This window comes from Telopea speciosissima, chromosome 1 (genome assembly GCF_018873765.1).
Source record: "Telopea speciosissima isolate NSW1024214 ecotype Mountain lineage chromosome 1, Tspe_v1, whole genome shotgun sequence".
Taxonomy (NCBI): Eukaryota; Viridiplantae; Streptophyta; class Magnoliopsida; order Proteales; family Proteaceae; genus Telopea; species Telopea speciosissima.
Genome location: NC_057916.1, coordinates 82,130,028 through 82,152,493, shown reverse-complemented (window position 1 = coordinate 82,152,493; position 22,466 = coordinate 82,130,028). Strand labels below are relative to the sequence as shown.

At 38.5% G+C, this 22,466-nt stretch overlaps 3 protein-coding genes across 4 annotated transcripts; 1 reads left to right on the top strand and 2 right to left on the bottom strand.

Moving 5' to 3' along the window:
• Positions 1-2,490: 2,490 nt before the first annotated feature.
• Positions 2,491-3,306, bottom strand: LOC122655620 (pentatricopeptide repeat-containing protein At4g14170-like). Its single transcript, XM_043849869.1, has one exon. It carries the CDS (start codon positions 3,304-3,306, stop codon positions 2,491-2,493), a length of 816 nt encoding a protein of 271 aa, XP_043705804.1.
• A 2,583-nt stretch (positions 3,307-5,889) lies between these two features.
• Positions 5,890-14,565, top strand: LOC122665047 (protein SGT1 homolog B-like). Of its 2 annotated transcripts, none has more exons than XM_043861113.1 (10): positions 5,890-6,113; positions 6,910-6,979; positions 7,587-7,711; positions 10,469-10,625; positions 12,779-12,875; positions 12,998-13,063; positions 13,333-13,471; positions 13,762-13,847; positions 13,991-14,095; positions 14,395-14,565. In XM_043861113.1, the coding sequence occupies exons 1-10, from the start codon at positions 5,954-5,956 to the stop codon at positions 14,500-14,502; spliced, it is 1,113 nt and encodes a 370-aa protein (XP_043717048.1). In that variant the 5' UTR covers positions 5,890-5,953; the 3' UTR covers positions 14,503-14,565. The 2 variants fall into 2 exon arrangements, with proteins under 2 accessions (XP_043717048.1, XP_043717041.1); XM_043861106.1 differs by having other exon boundaries at positions 5,891-6,113; positions 13,756-13,847.
• A 4,135-nt stretch (positions 14,566-18,700) lies between these two features.
• LOC122665037 (heat shock protein 83-like) lies at positions 18,701-21,269 on the bottom strand. The gene is made up of 4 exons (XM_043861095.1): positions 21,033-21,269; positions 20,743-20,884; positions 20,352-20,629; positions 18,701-20,250 (listed from the first exon to the last, which is right to left on the bottom strand). Exons 1-4 carry the CDS (start codon positions 21,168-21,170, stop codon positions 18,703-18,705), a joined length of 2,106 nt encoding a protein of 701 aa, XP_043717030.1. The 5' UTR covers positions 21,171-21,269; the 3' UTR covers positions 18,701-18,702.
• Positions 21,270-22,466: the final 1,197 nt, after the last annotated feature.

Genomic DNA, 22,466 nt, shown 5'->3' with positions numbered 1-22,466 from the left:
GAGAACGTTATCCAGACTATAACGGACAACAGAAGCAACTACAAGAAGGCCGGTGAGAAGTTAATGAATAACAATAAGTATCGACTATTTTGGACTCCTTGTGCTGCCCATTGTATAGACCTCATGCTGAAGGATATGTGAAAGATCAAATGGGTATAACACGTTGTGGAAAAGGCAAGACAAATGACCAAGTTTGTCTACAACCATGGGTTTGTATTAAACCTCTTGAGGGAGAAGTGTGGGGGTGACTTAGTGAGGCCGGACATAACTAGATTCTCCACCAACTACATTGCACTTAAGAGTATTGAGACCAAGAAGTCCAGGTGGTAGGAAAACACAGGCTACCATTGCATCAGATGACTTTTAGTCAAAGCTTCGTAAAGTGGTACAAATTTTGGACCTAATGGTCAAGGTTTTACATAAAGTAGATTCTACTCTCCAGAGACCAACCATGCCACATCTATATACTACCATAAACTTGATGAATGAAGGTGTTTACAATGCGAATCCACGAAGTAGCAAACACTTTCTCAAAATTATCAAGGAGAGCTGCGAAAATCAACTTATGCATCTATTACATAGGGCTGGTGAGTATTTTATTTTATTTTTATGGAATTACATCTTTTAAAATTAATTTGAAAGATATATTACTAACTATTAAGGCATTGATAACATGTAATGTCAATTTTCAGCATACTATTTGAACCCCAAGTATCAATACAATCATAGGCTTGGGTTGAATAGTAGTCTTATAGAAGCAGTAAAGTAAGTAGTTGCCAAGTTGGAGCCGAACAGTAAATTACAATCTATATGCAACACTCAGGTTATTATTAATTCATTTAGAATTTCCTCAGTAAATATTAAATAGTAACGAGTCATTACTAATTTTAAATATTTTACAAACGAGTATAGATGAAGACTTTTAGGGATGCATTGGGGAGTTTTGGAACTAATGCTACAGAGCAAGGCCGGACATGCGGCGATGTTGGTACTCATTAGTCATTACTCAATTCAATATCTTATTCTTTAAATTATGTATGTATTGAAATTTTTAAAATGAATATAACATGTCTCTTTTGTTGTAATGCAGTTGAATGGTGGGTGTTGTATGAGGGTTCGACAGAGAACCTAAGTAAAAAAAAAACCTCTCCCATTGATTACCAGCACTAATCCTCCCCCACTTCCCTTTTTTTCTATTTTTCTACAACTTTCTTTGACCCACCCCCTAGCCTTATGTTTCCGCCAGCAACCAAAAAGAAAAAAGAAAAAGAAAGAAATAAAGTGTGAGAGATCTTTGTCCAAGTAACAGCTCGATAATCCTAAGCTCCCACCAACTCTTCAGTCGAAGTCATAGCTCCCTAATCGTCGAAGTTGCAACATCTCCTTGTCCAAGCCTGACTCGCTGGTTTCATGTCCAAGTCGAAGTCTTCATCGTTGTTCTTTCTCCAATGGTTGGAGACAACTTAAACACCTTCCCATTCTTCTCAATTTATCCCTTTTAGTTTTTTATTCTTTTACTTCCTAAAATGCCCTCCTTTTAGTCCAATTCCCTTGCACTTTTGTTATTTATTTATTTTTCTTCCAAAATTGTCCCTCCTTTTTATTTTATTTTGTCTTTCTATTTATTTCTTCCAAGTTTACCCTTCTAACCAATACGTTACAGTCCTTTTCTTCTCTTTAGTTTGAGCAATAAATTATAATTCCCATTATTTTCATAAACCCACTACACATGGAGGTTGAACTATATGAATTACTCCTTTCGATTAGTGATGGGTTCCATAAATTGTAGACAGAACTTTCTAATTTGAAGATAGGTTAATGTAGTCCTAGATAGGAATAGTCCCACTAGGAGCCAGGTAATGGGGTCACACACTAGGGCTGGGCGATTGGGACAGCATAGGCTAAGTTAGGGCAGAACTAGGGTTAAAACTAGGGGTTTGAGTTAGGGCTTTATGTAGTAATGATATGCAGGTTTTTAGGAAGCTAATGGTATATGTTTTGTTAGGTTTAACTAAGAAATTAAAATTCCAGAAATTTAGGTTTACGGTTTTGGGTTTTAGGTTTTAGAATCTAGGCTGAAACTAGGGTTTAGGATGGGATTTCAGGGCTGGACTTCAGGTCGAGTTTTACTGGCAGTGAGGGGGTGGTTCGACTGAAATTTGGTTGGGTTTTGATGGCTGGTTAGGTCTAGACAGGTTTTAGGGTTTTTGGATTTTAATGGTGATGGAGGGATTTAGGGTTTTTTATGGATAGTTGAGGCTGCAACTGAGATCGAGTGGGAGGGTTACTGTGATGGATCTGTGGTTAAAATCTGAGTGTAAACTAATGAGGGAATAGGGCTGTAATGATTATAAATGAAACTAGGGTTATGGGATTGATTAGGGTTTTAAAGCCTATGATTGTAACATTACCATCCCCTTCGGACAGAACCTTGTCCTCAAGGTTCTACTGAGAATCCATGGACAACTGGAGCTGAAACTCCTCAAGGTTCTACGGTAAAGCTTGTACATTGATCCCCGGATCAAACACAAAACGTATCATAATCGGCAGCTGGGTGGTGGCATTCATGGGGTTGTGGTATCCACCTGGATCAAAAGGTTGAAGGAGCTCATTCAGTCCAACATTATCACAAACAAGTGGCGGTTGGGAAAGTTGCTGAAATTTCAAATGGAATGAAGTTGATATATTGGGATCTCTAATTAATGAAGCCATTTCATTTGCAGCCTGTTCCTTAGGATCTTGAGACCTTTCCGCATCCATGATCCTGTGAAGTGCTAGAACATATCTAATAAACATGCAATTGGGATCCAGTGGCACATTTTGAATAAAATCATGTGCTTCTTGTACCCACCCTGCCCTAGTAAGCAAATCAACAATGCCACCATAATGTTCTATCTTAGGCATGATCCCATATACTTCCCTCATCTTCTTGAAGTACTCAAATCCCTGATCCACGCTTCCACCATACCTGCAAGCATACAAGATCCCAACAAAGGTAATCTCAGTGGGAACCAATCCCTCCCTGCACATCAGATAAAAGAGATCTAAAGCAACATTGACACTTCCATTCATCCCACACCCCAATATCAATGCAGCCCACAAAACCACATCTCTTCCTAAATACAATCCTAGCCACAGACGCCTCCCAATATTCCACCTGTGGACATTCTTACCATGTCTCAGCCAGCCTAATTGGCTACAAATAAAAAACAAGCTAATCATAACCACAACATCAAGCTGAATACCTTCACCAACCATCTCCCTAAACACCATCAAACCCAACACCAGTTTTCCCATATAAGCCATCATTATAAGGGAAAAACAAAACCCCTGTAAAGATGGATCCAACATTGCTCATGTGATTGCTCAACATCCAGCCCATAATGCATGCACATAAGAAATATAGACTGATCCCAGTCAAGCACACCCCTAGGAACCGAAGTAGTAGAAGCAACACAAATGGTAGTTCAAATGATAAAATCAACGAATCAAATATACTTACTGCTCCAAATGAGTCACCAACAATAGAAGCAATTACCCCCATCCCATCATTCAGCAACAGGGCAGAACAATCTCTGAATGGGCAGTAAAATATTTGGGGCTCACGAATTAAAGACTCACAGAGAGCAACCTTTCACTTTTCACATTCCTCGGGTGCAAGAATTAAAAGACATGATTCAAGCTCTAACGTTTCTTCACAACTCAACTCTGAGTACTTTATACTAGTTATCTTCTCTTCTAACTTGGATATCACATAACTGCTAATGCACTCACAACAGAATACATGGGTGCAACCAATTACAAAAAATGATTTGAAATCCCACCTGAGTTCAAAGCTGATTTCGCATTGGAAGCTATTGCAGGAGAAGACGGGCTCCAAGCAAATCCTCCATCTCGACACACTTCGATTCTCCTTCCTTGAAGAAAACCATTTTTCCTCTATCGTTACTTCCTTGAGATGGGTACAGACTTGCCGAGTAAAGGATCTTTTCACTCTCGAATAGTCTAGTAAACAATCTTTCCCCAGCAAAATCAGAAGCGGTAAGGCCAAGGTGGCCCATGTCGATAGATAGGTGCTGATCCAGAAGACTCGAGAAGAAGGTCGAAGACAGACCCTCTAGGACCCAAGAAAATACCAGAAGACTTGTCTGCGCAACCGCGAAGCATTGCTGTTTCTTTCTTGCCTGTGCATAAGCAATAATCCTAGATTTCCAAGAAACCACATCCCTATTGAAAGGTTTCACGAACACCTTAAAAGCCTTATCCAATTCCCCGTATGCAGCATAGAAATGAATGAGAGAATTCAGGATGAAAATATCTGAACCCCAATAGGCTATAATGACCATGCCATGAAGCACTCTTCCCTCGCGCAAAGCTGAGAGCTCTGATGCTGCCTTGATTGCAATGGGGTAAGTGTATTTGTTGGGTGGGTGAAGACACTGATGGAGCATTTTGGAGAAGAAAAGGAGGCTATGGTTGGGCATTGGTCTAGGAGCGTATGCACGAATGAGGGTGCTCCAGGTGAAAACATTTGGTTGGGGAATCTGGTCGAACACCTTTCTAGAATAATCGAGACTCGAGAAGAGAGAGAAGGAAAAGAGGAATGCAACCAGCTAAGTAGTGTTGGTGGTTCGCTTGAAATATCATTCCAACGATTCAGGGGTGGTGGGCATGGTGGAGAGAACGGAAAACCCCAGAAGTCTTCACCATTTGCATCCATGGGTGCTCCAAGAAACGGAGAGGGAATGAACAGATGATCCCCTTCAAACTCAACCAAGCCAATGATCTTCTGTTGCAATGATTCCTGCAATAAGACTGCCATCGATCCCCTTTTTCTGAATCTTGCAAATATCGCTGATGCAACTGGAACTTGGTTCGTGAAGACTGGAGCGACCTCCGAATCAACGATCTCTAAAGCGACGATCTTCAAAGCAATTGGTCTCTGAACGATGAAGGCAGGACTGAGCTCTGATGCAACCGGATTCTGGCCCATGACGGCAGGAATTGAAGCCCCATCAAACTCAACCGACATAACGCCAGAATCGTCTTCTTGCTCCACAGATTCAGGGTCTGCCATGCCGTTGGAATTTTCTTCATCCATTGATTCACGTATCAAACGTTGAAGTTCTTTTGATTGCTCATTGATTACCGCAGAACTCAAACACAGATCTGCTATGTTGTTTTGCATCTTGAAACTGTTCTTCTTGCAATCAAACAACAAGGCACGAATGTCCTTCAATTCTTGAGCAAGGGTGAACAATGGGGTGAGGCGGAGTTCGTCGACCATGGTTGGTTGTCGATTTCTCTCAGTGAAAGCACCAATGTTAAGAACCTAGATCTGGGGAGGAAATGATCCAGCAGGTCGGACCAATGTTATGAATCTGATGAAGTGGTGCAATGACGGAAGAGAAGCGGGGATAGAAGAAGAAGAAGACAAAGAAGGAAGAGAAAGCAAAAGAGAAGGAGAGAAGAAGAAATAAGTGGAAACTGAGATTTTACTATTCATGTTTTTTACAATCGATCCATACACTATATAAAGCCATTTCTCAATCAAATTACCCAACTACCCTTAACCACTAATTACCCATCTACCCTTAACCACTAACAGAGTCCCCTAAACCCTATGATTGTAAATTTGTAACATAGTTTCCTTTTCCCCCAATAATTCGAGCATAAGAGGACTTCGTCGCGACTCTCGGTGTTCCTTACTACTTCTTGTTGACTTCAAAGAATCCTCCAGAAAGCCAAGTCTTCTCCTCTTCCTCTACTCTGCTTTTCTTCCTTTCTTATAATCTACTGTTACAGTTGTTCTAGCAAACTACGGCAAAGACGCAAAGCGAATTCTTCCTTTCTTATAATCTACTGTTACAGTTGTTCTAGCAAACTACGGCAAAGACGCAAAGCGAATTCTTCCTTTCTCTGGTCTGGTTTTCTGTTTATCTAACCTTTGTCAATGGCGTCTGATCTTGAGAAGAGGGCTAAGGAGGCCTTCGTGGATGATAATTTCGAGCTTTCTGTTGCTCTTTATACACAGGCCATCGATATCGACCCCAATAATGCATATCTTTATGCAGACCGTGCCCAAGCCAATATCAAGCTTAAGAATTTTACTGGTATTCACTCCTTCCTCTCCCTTCCGCTTCTTCCTGTCTTCCCTGTCTCGTGTAGGGAATTCGAGGGTTTCGAGACATTTTTTTTGTTCTCACCTCTAGCAGTAGCATGATTGTACGCTTGGAAATGAAGCTTTCTTTTGACCTTACTGGGTGCTTTACTTGCGTTTTTGTTGAAATTCGTAAATGTACTGTTGGTGTTTGTTCTGAGATGTAGATATATTAGAAACTTGTGATGTTGTAGGGAAAAAAAGAAGAAGCAATTTGGAGAGAGTTTATGAGTGAAATTGTTTACTATTTGTTAAGATCCACACTAGTATTTATTTTTATTCATCTTCATAATTGTTGACTTTGTCTATCTGTCTAGATGGTGACTAGGGAGACCTTTTTCAAGTTTTTGTACTGGTGATGTTACTTTGTCTGGAAGACTGGAAGTAACATGCTTCCTCGCATATTAAGCAGTTTTAAGTGATATGTATTCCTTCCCAATGAAAAATTAAGAGTTGCAAAAGTTAGAAATAAGGAAGGATGTTAAGTTTAAGAACTTGTTGGGTAAAGAAAGATCGATCATCTGTTGTTGCATTTATGACCTGAAAGAATTTATTTCTCTTTTTTGTGATGGTTTTCGCATAGGTCATATATATATATAAATATATATATAAAACACCTTAGCAAGCTATGTGTATTATCGAAAATATAGTAGATTACTTTTAGGAGGTAACCATGTGCTGTATTGGAGTATTCTAGTTTTGAATTTAGTTTATGAAAGATTCTAAATTTATATGCATTTTCTGAGCAGAGGCCGTTGCTGATGCAAACAGAGCAATTGAATTGGACTCTTCAATGGCTAAGGCATACCTACGCAAAGCGTGAGTCCCCTGTGCTTAATAGTAGACATTTCCAGCCTTTTTTGGGGGTGGGGGCTAATAGACGCTTCCAATTTGATTTGCATTTTGTTCTGTCTTCTAATTTTATTTCTTAATTAATATTGTAAACTTCTTGTAACATTTGTACAATTTCAATTTTACAAGTACAGATTTAAAAATGCCTCTTCTTCATAATGTATGGATTACCAATTTCCACCCACTTGGAGGATATTTAAGTGTATTTGCTGCATTGGGGTTTTAAAGTACTTTGTTTTTATGTAGGCACTAAGAGCTATTCAGCCAAAATGATGATGTTTAATTTTTCATCTAGTGGGTTATAAATTGATTATAAGTTGTCATCTTGAGAATATAAATGAGTTTTTGTTAGCCCGTAAATTGAGTTCAAGGTGTCCCTTGCCATAGTTATTTCGACTCCTCATTCAACTTGTGATCCACTAATGCTGATTATACATCCCTTGTCTCTATACAGACACAAACAAAATGTTGCATTTACATAATCTTGTATCTGGAGAGGCTATAGTGGATGGCCCTCAGTTAGCATGTTTCTTTCTCATATTGAGTTTTTGAACTTATATGTTTTTGTCTACAGTACTGCATGTATCAATCTTGAAGAATATCAGACTGCTAAAGCAGCCCTTGAGGCAGGGGCATCTTTAGCGCCAGACGATTCAAGGTTTACCAGTTTGATTAAGGACTGCAATGACTGTATCGCAGGTGTGTATTTGCTTGTATTGTAAGTTTAGAATAATTTGGTTGGCTAGCTATTCACTATCAGTTTAGATCACAGTATCTTAAGATCTTCTTAGTTTCTTTTTTTTTTGGTCTATAGGGTATGGAATTGTGATCTAGTTGATCAAGGTTTTGATTTTAAGCTTCTCCAACCCTGTGATCTTCAGATCTTTGTAGTGCCTTTTTTTATGTGCAGTATGGAATTGTAATCTAGTTGATCAAGGTTTTGATTTTAAGCTTCTTCACCTATATGGTGTTTCAAGCACCTAGTGATGTAAGGTTGTATTTGACTAAGCAAACCAACCCCAAGACAGGATCTTACAGAGAATAATTTCTCCAGAATTCAAGATACACCTTCAAATGGTCTCAACAGATTAGCAAATCTCAAAATCAACTTCACACACACTCAGAAATCAACCAAAGAAACAGAAAAGAGAGAAGAGAGAAGATAGGAATAGGACAACTGGATTGAGTTTCTCACTCTCTCCTGGGCGTACCCAGTGCACGAGGCTCCCGCCACTGCGGGGTCTTGGAGGGTCATAATGTACGCAGCCTTACCCCTGCTTTCGCAAAGAGGCTGTTTCTAGACTCGAACCCGTTACCTCTTGATCACAATGGAGCAACCTTTACCATTGCATCAGGGCCCACCCTCAATTTAAATCCTAACTAACCTTCTAATTTCAGATTACATATAAGTTTACTAATAAAACCAAAACAGGAACAAATCTCAATAGAAACCTATCTAATGAAACTTGTTATAACAACTGTAGGAGTCCTCTGCATATTGGCCATTGAGTCTTCAATTTGCATTCACTAACTGTCCGTAGGCCCACTTGTTTGCTAAATATCCTCCCAACAGAGCTGATCGATATCTGTTCAATTCTGGAAAATAAGCCCTTCACAACAGGCTGGCCAATAGTCTGCAAATAAAACTAATCAATCGCCTCATAATGTTCTTGAAATAAACTGCTCAATATAATAGGAAATAGGACAGAAACTATCTCCTCCTTAAGTAGGTCGTGGGTTCAACTCAGGAAACAGCTTCTCTGCGAATCAGCGGTAAGGCTGTGTACATATGATACGCCCCTCCCCAGACCCTTCAGTAGTGGGAGCCTCGTGCACTGGGTTCACCCTTTTTGTTTGCTGTTGAAACTGTCACCATAGTGAGGATGAAAGTTAGGTTGGTAGTGGAACACTATTAGAATTGATTATTGGACTGGAACTCTGGAAGAGTAGACTCTGTGGGATTTTCGGGTTTAATTGGAGACAGAAAACAAAAAGTGAAGGAATAGAAGGAAGTAGAAGGGGTTCAGAGTAGGTTCTTTGCATAGGATTACTGTGTAGTAGAATTTAATCCTAGACCACCAATGAAAGAGGTTGGTATGGTTCATCTTGTGCACAACAATCACAATAGGTTTAAATTCTAAAGGAATTGTTGGAGGGCAACATTTAAATACCTTCTAAACTCAGTTACCATGAAATTCTGGGAGCCGCCTTCTTTAGCAACTAATAGAAGAGGGCTAAAGGCCTACTTAGAATGGAAAATAAAATTTAATTTTGCCATGAACTTCTACGTGATCGGTAATTTGATCACCACTTGCTCATATTTTGTAGGCATTTTTTAATCTTGTATCTGACAGAATAATAATTGAAAGTAATGCTATGTTAAAAATTTCTGTCAAATTTGACTCATGAAATCAAGTGGCCTGACATGATTGTGATCCCATACATCATGTGCATGGATACCATTGAACTACATCAATGGTGCTTCATGCAGCCATGCGTGCTTTAGATGCTGTACTGTTTCGAGTTCATGTAGTCTCCGTCAGACTTAAGAGCTGCTTATCGAAAGAATTTCAATTGACTAATTCAATTCAGGGAAGAGATTTTCCAGGCTGCCCTCTTGGAAAGGAGTTTCTGGTGGCTCTTAAATATATGCCACATGGTAGTTTAGTTGGGGTCCAGTTCTGTAGACAGGTAGACCATAGACCCCATGGTCCTATGTTCATATGCAAATTTCGGCCCCAGCTGGAATTTGCCAAGTGACAAAATAGAGTTTTGAAAATCCAGTACTGTGGTACAATAAACAATAGTGGTTGAAGTAACCGTAGACGTGCATAGACATGATGCATGTCAGTACAGTGTCGGGCTCCTCTCCAATGAGTCCCCAATGAGGCATCCGACGGCTGGGCTGGCTGGCACACATCCCGATGTGCGCTCGATAAGTGTCCAATGAGGCATCCAATGGCTGGGTTGGCTGGCACACATCCCAACGTGCACTCGGGGATGCCTCATTGGGCATGCCCTGGGCAGTGGGCTCATTGGAGAAGAGCCGGGTTCGTCAATACATTGGAGGCCAAGGGTATTTGATTAAATTAGGTTTTGAATTTGGAGTGTAGCCTATCCCCAGTCAAAATTGCCATATCACTCTTCCATGTGGCAAAAATAAAGCATTTTCCAAGAGGTTCTTTTTCTTTTGAGCCTCTTGAACAAACTTTGAGTTCAATTTATATGTCCAAGGAAAATATTTAATTCTATTGTTGGCTTGGATTCACTCCATGATTATCATTATGGAATTGCAGCAGTTTTCTGTATTAGAGGTTAACATTTTATTTGTAATGAAGAGGATTGTGAGTGGGGAAGCAGCAAGGAAAATCAATATGTTAGCTAAGGGTCTTCATAGTCTCATTTTATGAAATATATATATTATCTGTCATGATGGATTTTTCTTATGTTCATTAGAGGAAACTGGTGATATAACTAAGCATTCAACACAAAGTACTCTACCAAATGCTGTGACTCCTGCTGAGTCACATTTATCAAATGGAACTGTAAAAGATTCTGTTCTGAGTCAGGAAAGCCCGCAACCATTGGTGACATCAGCCAAACCAAAATACAGGTACTTTTGATTTATGTAATAACCATGCTTGTTCTGTACAAAACATTTTGCCTCCTAATTTTTTACTCCAATTATTCAAACACATGCAAAAAGGATGAAAAAGAAATTTGTGGTTTGAATAAAGAAAGGCTCTTATTCCAGGGGACCACACTGAAATTGTTCCACCTTTTTGTGAAATTGTAATCAGTTGTGCCTCTGCCGTAATAATTTTCCTAACTCAATTTCAATTTGAGTTGGTCTAATGTGGGACTGTTTGAGTTAAAATAAAACCGCAAGCGTACGGGTCAATCGTAGCTACGGGTTGAACACGAGGAAATATATGCCACTCTATTTAACTAATTTAAAAGTAATGCAAAGTGAACCAAGTTAATTAAATTACTAAATTAATGGTAATTAAACTAACGGATCCTAACTCACAAGCATCTAACAAATTACGCCTCTACGGGATTAAGTTGGCGTCCTAATACATGAACATCTAACTTATCAAACTAACGCAAATTGGGAGTAATTAAAAATAAAATCCTATACTAACGCAAGTTGGAAGTAATAAAAATGCAGCCACACATCCACATCCACATAAATAAAATAACCACATAAACAAAGTAACCACAAAAGAAAAATAAAAGAAATAGAGGGAGAAGAAGAAGAAGAAGAAGAAGGAGAAGGAGAGAATGAGATTGAGAATTTAGAGAATGCAAACCTAGATGTGCTTGAACCGGATTAATTGAAGAAGCTTGAATGAATACTTGCATGAACTTACCATGGCTTCCTCTTCTAAATCTCCAAGTCTTGTCATCAACATAGGAGCTTAGACTAGGGAGCTTAAAACTAAAACTATTACAACCATATTGAAGACATTAAAGCATAAACTAAACCTATTACAACCATTAACTAATCTTATGAAAGCAAAATTAAGAACTTGAAAGAGCTAATCTTATGAAATCAAAACTAAGAACTAAAGCCAAAAATAGGAGAAGAAGAGAAAATTTCACTAAGTGAATGAACAATTTACAAAGGAGAGGGTAGGGGAATTTATAGGGGGAAGAGAGGAGAAGAGAGAAGAGGGAAGTGTAGGAGAAATATTCCCTAAGAAAGAGAATATTCTCTTCTCCTTCCTCTTTTACAATGCCTTAAATCTCAAGAAAAAAAGAAAAAATAGAAAGAGGGAGAGAAGAGATATTAGTTACATAGACTTTCTATTTCTAGAAAAGTAAGTTCCTAATTCTAACTTGTGTTTCCTTTTCTTTGTAGATATCTTCTCCAAGCAATAAGATCAAAGCATCTTCAACCTTCCATAGATGAGAAATTATCTTTCAAAATAAATCTTTCCCAAGTGAAATTCTAGAAGTGCCCTTGATAAGTTGGAGGAGAGAGAAAGGGTGATGACTAGGATTCCTTCAAGAATAAATAAAATATCCATTTTGTCCTTCAGAAAACGTGGAGCATGGGGTGCTTATATAGGCCTCACCATTGTGTTCCTTGCGAAAAATGACCCAAATTTCGTCCAATTTGGAGTTGGGGAGCCCAAGATATCTCAAGTTGAAGTTGAACTGTCCAGGGCCCTCCAAATGGAATCTTTCGAGTACAGGAAAGTAATTTCTGATAATTGCGTTAAGGCCCCTGGAATCCGAACTTTCGCTTCACTGTCCCCAGTCGACTGTCAATAATTACAAATAAACCCTTGCAGACCATTTTCGTACGTCGTTACGGAAACGGCCGTAACTTCTTCGTTTCAACTCGGAATCAAGTGCTGTTTGTACCGTTGCGAAGCCGACTCGATGGGCTATGCATCCATACTATTAACACCTCTAAAAAGCTTTAAAAAAATCTCCTTAGCATCATCTCCTCCATTTTCACAAGAATTCACTTAAACCCTGAAAAGCACAAGAAAGCACCGAGTAACTCTGTCCAATGTGGTAAAATGTATGCTTTATGCCCTAAGATTTCACACATAAATGTGCTCATCAAGGACCTTTCCCAGAATAAAGGCATGCAGAATATGCAGTCACCAAGGTTTCTTAAGAGTCTTATGTCAGAATGTTATTTCTACAATTTATTACTAGCATACATCAGGTACATTACTTTGAATAAAATGAGAAATTTAATTCTTTATACTGCTGCTTCAACTTCTTGACTTTATGTCTAAAACACAGGTATGAATACTACCAGAAGACAGACGAAGTAGTTGTGACCATATTTGCTAAGGGAATACCATCCAAAAATGTGGCTGTTGAATTTGGTGAACAGATTGTATGTTTCTTCTTCAATCGTATACTTCATTTTTGTGTAATTGATTTTCATTGGTTTACAGTTGGATCCTCATATCATTAAAAGATGGGGCTAAGAAAAATCTGTTCATTCTTCACTTGCAGCTAAGTGTTACCATTGATGTTGCTGGAGAAGATCAATATATTTTTCAAACTCGCTTGTTTGGGAAGGTACTCCTCATCATGGACTTTAAGTTTTAATACTCTATTTCGCTGCTCTACTGTTACTCCATCAACTATAAGTAAAGTACATTGAGGTGATATTTCATATTTTTTGAAAACTGCGATTGTAAATGTGTCCTGTCTTCAGTTTTGAATGGTATCACTGGGACATGTAATTTCGTACATTTGTAGTGGAGTATGAATTCCCCATTTGCACCACTTAAATAGTTGTTTTGATTGTCAAATCTTTTGTGTGTTTGGCTGTGGAAAAAGAACAGATAATACCTGAGAAATGCAGATATGATGTTCTGTCAACCAAAGTTGAGATTCGACTTGCAAAAACTGAAGCCATCAACTGGACGTCTTTGGAATTCAGTAGGGGAAATACAATTACACAGAAGATCAATGCCCCATCAGGTGAGTGTCTGAACTTGTAAATACATGTCTTTTGTATCTATGCTCTTGTACTTCCAAGGTTGATAAACTTGTGTAGTTCATCCACTTCATTGGCCGTGCTTGCACTTTTGTTGCTAACTCTCTTTCTGCAAGTAATGTGGGTCTCTTTCCTTGCTTGAATCTTGAATGAATATGCTTAGTTAAGGGATCTTCTGAATAAATTGGTTCATTTGAAGAGCTCCACACTGTATTGCTGAAGACTCTATTACCATGTATTTAATATCTATACTTGGTTATTATTTAAGTTGGAGGTACTGGAACTGCTCGACCTACATATCCATCTTCAAGAACGAATGCAGTTGATTGGGATAAGCTAGAAGCCGAAGTCAAGAAGGAGGTTTGTAGTAACCTTGTAGCTTTGACGTGGAAGCATTTTCATTGTATTTGTATTTGTAGTTTACTCTATGTAGGTCAATTAATCCCCTAAACTGAGATCATTTGTTAATTGAATTCTGAAACTGCTTTTGTTTGGGCTTTCAGGAGAAGGAAGAAAAGCTAGATGGAGATGCAGCTTTGAATAAACTGTTCCGGGACATATATCAAGATGCTGATGAGGACACCCGGCGAGCCATGAGGAAATCTTTTGTAAGACTTGCTTTCACTTTTTGTTTCTATGGTTTTGTTTATCTGTCACAGCTAAAATGCAAGTTCCCTTCTATACTGCTCTTGTTATCTTTTCCAGCATTGCAGTTAATGATGAAATTTAAGTCAAAAGATTCCCTAGATTACCTTTTGGCAATTGTTTATTCGCTATTCTAGCAAACCTTCTTAATTGTAGCAATAATATGCTGAATGATCTGGCGAGATTTTGTAACTAAAAAGAAAATTTCCATCTTCATCCAAAAAATTAACATTCTTGTTTCCTTCTTGGTGTTTGACTGCAGGTGGAGTCGCATGGGACAGTTTTGTCCACAAACTGGAAAGAAGTGGGTGCAAAGAAGGTGGAAGGCAGTCCTCCAGACGGCATGGAGCTTAAGAAATGGGAGTATTAGATTGTTCAGTGGCTCGATTCTACTGCAGATTCTGTGATTCCTTCTCTCTCTCTCTCTCTCTCTCTATATTTTTTTTTTGGGTGTCCAGGGTGTTCAGATGCTCTCTTATTGGAAATTTGGGGAGTATGTGTTAGTCTCTGTTTCAACTTGTCAAACTGTCAATTTTAAATGTTTTTTTAGATGGAATCTATAGATCTGTGTTTATTTTTTTTCAGCTTTGGCAACCTTAATTGTTTTAATTTTATTTTGAGGTTTGTTGATACTCTGGTTTTTTTTAGTACATTTGTCTATAGTTTAGTCCTAAAATGTACGTAGGACTGGCTCTGTGGCCAGCTAGCCAACCTCTCGAGACTAAAGTTCGTGTGATCACAATTGAATCGTTTAATCCATTAATAGAGTAGGAATTGAAATTGGATTGGTTGATTTCAGTTGAATTGGAATCATTTTTGGCAATGCATTCTGGATTTCTAGGGTTTTGACTGCTTCTAAATTAATTCTGAGTCAAATCTGGATGAATCTGTGGAGGATGACCGTGTTGTGGATCCCACTTAAGACGTTAAAGAGAATGGTATTATTTGCGTATTGCTGTATGATTACGTAATCACGTTTGTTCATCTAGTCAAATCACTCCCGGTGAAAATAGAATTTAGCTCGGCTCCAGGGAGCCCAGCACGCTTAGGGTGCTGTTAGCCGTTGGGCTGTATCACAAACATCTTTAGGCATGTGCCGAGATGTTTGCGGTACAGCTTGACCGCCGGATGCCTCCTTGCAGCACCTTGGGTGCTGGGTTCTCTGGAGACGATCCTGATCTGTAAAAATAAGCATCCATAAGTGTTTTACGAGAAGGATATCCTCTAATTCCTGAACTATTATAAAATCAAAACTGAAATTTACCTTTTTAAATCATACTAAAGTGAACCAAATAAGAATTGGTATGGTTTCAGTATGAATCTTATTATGTATAGTAATTATAAATTATGTATCTCAATATATATTATGAGAAAAAGATCTCTATTTGATGGGGTTTCCTTCATAATGAAAGCAATCTTATCCCTATTTCACAGAAAAACTGTGTTACCAGAGATTTGAACCCGTGACCATTGTATCATGGTCTAACCTCTCTTCCATCTATCTCATAATAACGTTATTACTTTATTTCAAAGAATTAACCAAAAAAAAAAATTCTTTTTCAAAGAAAAGTTGATAAGAGCTATTATATCTCAGATAAATATCAAGATAAAAACTTAAAATACTTCCAAGGTCACACCATGTCCTCTTCATTAGGAAAATATCGAACATATCGATCCGATAAAGACCACGCCTCTACTGAGTTAAAGTCTATTTGCTGACTTGTTCTTTGGTCGATCTCTCTTGCTTCTACCTGGATCTTGCCTCCTGCTATCAGGGTTTTAGTGAGTGGTATTGTATGAGCATCTGTCTATGCTGATTTCAATTCGATGTTGATCCGAATAAATCATGTTTTTTTTTTACGTACCTCTTCTGAGGTATTACGTAATTACAAAAAAACTCTTTAATTTTGAAAAATTCTATGTGCCCTTATGAGGCTTTTGAAAGTTAATACATGCCCCCATTTTGTTAGTGTGAGACTAACAAATTTAAAAACAAGAGATAAATTGACAAAAATATCCTTTAAAAAAAAAAATAAAAAAAAGAAGAAGCTGTAACACGATCTTCCCCGACTCGTAAAATGAAGATGAGTTGCAGGCTGAAAATAATAAAAATAAAGAAAGAGACCAATAAAATAAACGATGCCCAACGATTCTAGAAGTTTTGGCGGTGGATCGATTTAAGCTTTGGACTCTCCCACCCTCGCTGCCTCTGTAATTCGTCGTTGTTCATGCGTCTTATACAAAGTTGCTGCAGTCTGGAACACAACACCAACAATCTTTTAAGTAACGAAGTGAAATGAGAAGGGCAAAATATCTCGAAGATCCAACTTGTTCTTAGAACCAATTCACTTGTAATTGCGTTTGCAGATCATTCTTTTCCGTATATTTGGACCAAAACCCTATTCAGTTTTTCCTTTTCATGATCCCCTATTTGCATCTTTCTCTCTATTTCTTACAGCTTCATTGTCAATCACTCTTTGACCCTTTTCTTCTTTCTTCGTCTTAAATCCCGCAATTCAGTTAAAACCCGCTTCTCTTTCCCTTTAAACCAAGACCCATTTATGTTCAAAGTAACATGATTGATCGGGTACAGTCTCATTTTTTTTCTCTATTTGTTCTTCTGTAATTTTGTTCGTTTCGATCAGATGATTTCAGAGCTTCCATTTCCCATTTCTTCTTCTCAAATCCGACCTGTAATTCTTTATTAAAACCCATTTGATTGGCCCCGTCTAGAGAAACTCCCTTATTACACAAAGCCCTTTGATGAATACATTTACTAACAACATTGCTGCTTCAAATCCAGCAGACGTTTAAGAAACACTTTCTTCAAGGGGAAAATATCTGAACCCATTAAATTTTCAGCAGTTCTGATTGTTTCCAATCATGAATCCTTCACGCCCAAGAGAAAACTTCAGAAGTCAAATGAATAGGTAAGAGGAAAAAAAAAACAGTAAAGGTACATTCCAAGAGCCATTCACATAAATTCTTGGAATTTATCAACATTGGTCCTAACACAGCTACAAGACAAACATCGATAAACATCTTACCAAGGAAGAATAACACACTGGTTATACTATTCAAGATCCAAGACCAATCGCAGGCAGAGTGGTCATTTCAAATATCCGTGTCAGGGCAAAAGGACGAGGACGATCATGTGCTCAAATAGCGTTCTCTTTCCCAAAGATTTATTATGCCACTACTTACCTCTTAAAACATATGACAAAAGGCTCCTGTTATTGGTTAAAAGCTTCATGCGAGCTTAATCTGAAGTTCTAGAATCAAAATTCAATTATTTATGTAAACGAATATACAGAGAAGGACAACCTTGTTGTAGGCAGAAAACATTGAATGTTTCTGGTTCTGGGTTCAGTTACAGGCTCGTCCCTGACGGCAGATCTGCCATGTCCCTTTTTATCTCATGTTTGCCAAGCAGGTTATGTGTGTTTAAAAACTAGATCTTGAAACGATGCAAGCGGGCATTCAAAGAGCAAACCAATGACGTATGATAAAATAGCATTTACATTAAAGGACGGAGAGGTCACACTCATTTGAGTAGGAGAAAATTAAGACGCAAAGGAGGAAAACACTAGCATACACTGGCCCAGCAAAATAATATCACATCGATGAATTCAATTAAGTCGAAATGTTGAATTGGATGAGAATCCCTGAAACTGATTCTAATTCAGATTCCAGACAGATCAGAATCATTCGATTTCAATTCCTATTTCAAACAATTCGTAATTGATTTCTAGGGTTCATGCCGATTCTAACCAATTCTGAATGGATCAGAATGAGAATCTTTGTTTTACTTAGACAGATTATGCATGCGTTATGTATAAACCCAAGTCAGCAAAAACTGTAATACAGATGAAATAGGCCATAGGCAGTCTCAGTTATACACAACATAATCCATTGAAGAGGAAAATGACTGTTGAAAAGCCTCAACAAAACCAGGCCTTGCAAACATTAAACTTCCTAGCAGAAGAAACTAATCAGAACCCACCATAAACCATTGGAGCTTAGCATGGGAACTGGCCTATACAATGTCACGTCTGTAAAATAAGACTTCTCAAGTTGTCATCCTTTGTGAGCTGAGTTCAGTTGACAGCATATCTCTTCTTCTATGATCTCTGGGAGCATAATTTCTCACCCTCCTAGTGTCTGTGTTTACTACCGAACATAAGATAGTACGAGCCAACTTGCTTCCAATGAGAGAAAACATCCACTGGAAACTTGTTTAAAATGAGAGACAAATCATCCATTGTACAGTAATAATCTAAAGCCATACTAAGGTTTTGATAGTTGCTAAGATTAAGAAAGTTCTACATTGCAGGGCACTCAAAAGGAGTTAAGACATTAAACGATAGAAGAAGGAATTATATAGCTTAGCAGTAAATGAAAAAGGAGCTAACCGATAATTTAAATTAAAAAAAAAGTAACACCTATAGAAAAACAAAAACCCCTTAAACAGGTTCACCGGCAAAAACACTAAGACAGGAGTATAGAAAACCCGTGCACCTAACTATGCACTCCACACGCAACAGCAGCTTTTTTATTTTATTTTTATACTCTAATCAACTTCCTCCATCTTGCTTTCCTCGTTGGCATCTTCCTCCAGTGCGGGCATATCTGTTTCATCACCGACTGTTTCTTCCTCATCAATGCTCAGACCCAACTTCAGCATCCTGTGGATCCTGGTGGCAAAGGTGTTAGGATCATCTAGGCTGAAACCAGAGTTCAGGAGGGCAGTCTCAAAGAGCAGTAAGACCAAGTCCTTGATCGACTTGTCGTTCTTATCAACCTCAGCTCTCTTCCTCAACTCCTCCATAATGCCATTGTCAGGATTGATCTCCATGGTCTTCTTACTGGACATGTAAGATCCCATGCTGTTGTCCCTAAGAGCCTGAGCCTTCATGATCCTCTCCATATTTGCAGTCCAACCGTACTCTCCGGTCACCAAGCAGCAAGGAGAATCAACGATTCTGTCAGAGACAACAACCTTCTCAACTTTGTCACCCAAGATGTCCTTGACAGTCTTGCACAGATTCTCAAAAGACTTGTTCCTCTCTTCCTTCTTCTTCTTTTCTTCCTCAGTCTCATCCTCAAGCTTCAGACCTTCCTTGGTTGCAGAGACAAGCTTCTTCCCATCGTACTCCTTCAGTTGTCCCACGGCATACTCATCGATGGCATCAACCATATACAGAACTTCGTAGCCCTTCTTCTTGAGCCGTTCGAGGAATGGGGAGTTCTCCACAGCCTTCTTGCTCTCACCAGTAATATAGAAGATGTCCTTCTGTCCCTCCTTCATCCTGGTGACATAGTCCTTCAAGCTGGTCGTATCATCACCACTCTTAGTTGAGTGGTAACGAAGCAACTCAGCAAGCTTTGTCCTGTTCTGGCTGTCCTCGTGAATACCCAACTTCAGGTTCTTGGAGAACGCCTCGTAGAATTTGCCGTAGTCCTCCTTGTTTTCAGCAATCTCAGCAAACATCTCCATGCATTTCTTCACAAGGTTCTTCCTGATAACCTTTAGAATCTTATTCTGCTGAAGCATTTCACGGGATATGTTAAGTGGTAGATCATCTGAGTCTACAACACCTTTCACAAATCCGAGGTACTCGGGCATCAACTCCTCGCAGTTGTCCATGATGAAGACCCTCCGTACATAGAGCTTGATGTTATTTGCCTTTTTTCTTGTGTCAAAGAGGTCGAATGGAGCCCTCTTTGGCACAAAGAGGATGGCCTTGAATTCAAGCTGACCTTCAACAGAGAAATGTTTTACAGACAGATGGTCCTCCCAGTCATTGGTCAAGCTCTTGTAGAAAGAAGCATACTCTTCTTTGGTGATCTCCTCCGGCTTCCTCAACCAGATGGGCTTCTGCTTGTTGACGAGTTCCCAGTCATAAGACACCTCCTTGACCTTCTTCTTCTTGGATTTCGTTTCCTTCTCCTCGTCTACATCCTCAACGTCACCCTCCTCTTTCTTGGTATCCTCATCTTCGTCATCACTTACCTCCTTCTCGGTGGTCTTCTCTGTCCAGAGATAGATAGGGTAGCTGATGAATTCAGAATGCTTCTTCACAAGATCCTTTATCCTTCTCTCTTCCAAGTATTCCATCTGCGAAACAAATCAAATAGTTACAATTACAGATTCAACAGCACCAGATGAAATCAGAAAGGCGTACAAAGTTTACATAAAAAAAATCTTAAAATACGAACCTGGTCCTCCTTAAGGTGGAGAGTAATTTTAGTTCCCCTGCCCAGCTGTTCTCCAGTATCCCTGGTAACTGTGAATGAACCACCGGCTTGGGACTCCCAAATATACTGCTCGTCGTCATTGTGCTTGGTCGTCACAATGACTTTTTCCGCAACGAGGTAAGCCGAGTAGAAACCCACACCAAATTGACCGATCATGCTCACATCTGCTCCAGCCTGCAGAGCCTCCATAAACTCTTTGGTGCCAGACCTAGCGATTGTCCCCAAATTGTTTACCAAATCTACAGCAAATACGGAGAGAGTATTATCAGTTCAACTAAGACTGCAACAACAACCCTAGAAGAAAAAGTTCATTCTGTAGAGTGCGCCATTGGAATGAATTGACTATACTAACCAGCTTTGGTCATCCCAATACCGCTGTCGATGATCGACAGGGTCTTGTTGACCTTGTCAGGAACAAGCCTGATGAAAAGTTCCGGCTGTCCATCGAGCTTGCTCTTGTCTGTCAAACTCTCAAATCTGATCTTATCCAGCGCCTGTTCATTCCAGATTCCAAACACATTATCAAAACGGAATCAAAAATACAAAAGTGAAACCCTAAAATTGAGAGAATAAAAAAAAAAAAACACTGCCTGTAGAAAATCGAAGACTAATTATGATGAACAAAAATGATATAAAACTCACATCAGAGGAATTGCTAATAAGCTCACGGAGGAAGATCTCCTTGTTGCTGTAGAAGGTGTTGATAATCAAACTGAGAAGCTGATTAATCTCAGCCTGGAAAGCAAAGGTTTCCGCATCTCCCATCTGAACTTCTGCCATTGTTTGTCAATGACGTACCAACCTTCGAACCAGAAAGAAAGATCTGAGAAAGTGAAAAACGAGAGCGGCTAGGGTTAATACGAAATATAGAACAAAGTATAGAAGGCCTTATTTATAGATTCAGTATTAGGGTTCCAGGTTCCTAGGTTCTTGCGGAAGTGGAGTTCTGGAATGTTCTTCTCACCGTTTATGAGATCAGAGAAATCTGGATCGTTTAAATGCCAATGCTACAGTTATGATAGATCTATATAACCATTCCAACCAATGAGAAGACACTCCCACAACGGACACAACTTACTTTCTTTTTTTTTTTCTTTTCAAAGATTACGAATTGTTTTACATCACTAATTTCGTGATATTTAATTTAAGCACGGGGGAGAAATTTGGCCTCATCGATCCGAATTCGAGACCCAAGGATTTAATTTCGGAATCCAGATCGTATCGCTCAATTCCGATATTTGGTCTGGCTTTGCCCTTATTTTCTGAAAAAAGAATTTGCCCATTTTACCCCCAACTCAGCTGGTACATCGCATCGCTATCGGTATTACGCACGGTATGTATTGACTTAGGGTGTTAAATGGTTCTGTATGGTTTGGTGCAAGTTTTTTTAGGTGAAACCAAAATCGAATAATTTACTAAACGGCTTCATATGTTGAAATCGAAATTATTTATAAACGGTTTTTAACTTTTTTATTCAAACGATTACTTACTATTACTTGTCTTTTAAAACAAAAAATTATTAAAATGAAAGTATGAATTGAATTCATATATGTTTTTTTTTAAATAATTATTTATTTATATCATTACATATTAACTAATTATTTATTATTACCATTAATGCTTAATTATTGTAATTATATATTACTAATATTTGTTTGGTTTAAACGTTCAATTTAAATCATTTAACTAAACAGTCTCAATTTTAAAATCAAAACCGAACTATTTATTAAATAGTTTCACGGTTTCGGTGTAAATGGCTTCGTTCGATATCGATTTGATTTTGACACCCTTGGTATTGCGTATCGACTAATAAATCACCGACATCTTGAATTTTAGTTGAGACTATTTATAATCAAGCTATCTAGAATATTGACAATAGTCAGTTAAAACACATTTTAAACCCTGTTTTTTTTTTGTCGTCACCTATTTTTTACAGTTTTCTGAATTGATCTTAGTTTTTTACTCGTTTAAAACACGTTTGCCATTTTTGAGTGAAAAAACAGCACTTATTTATAAACTTAATTTTTAAGTAATTAATTTAATATTATATAAACTTATAAGGGCAGAGGTTGAGTG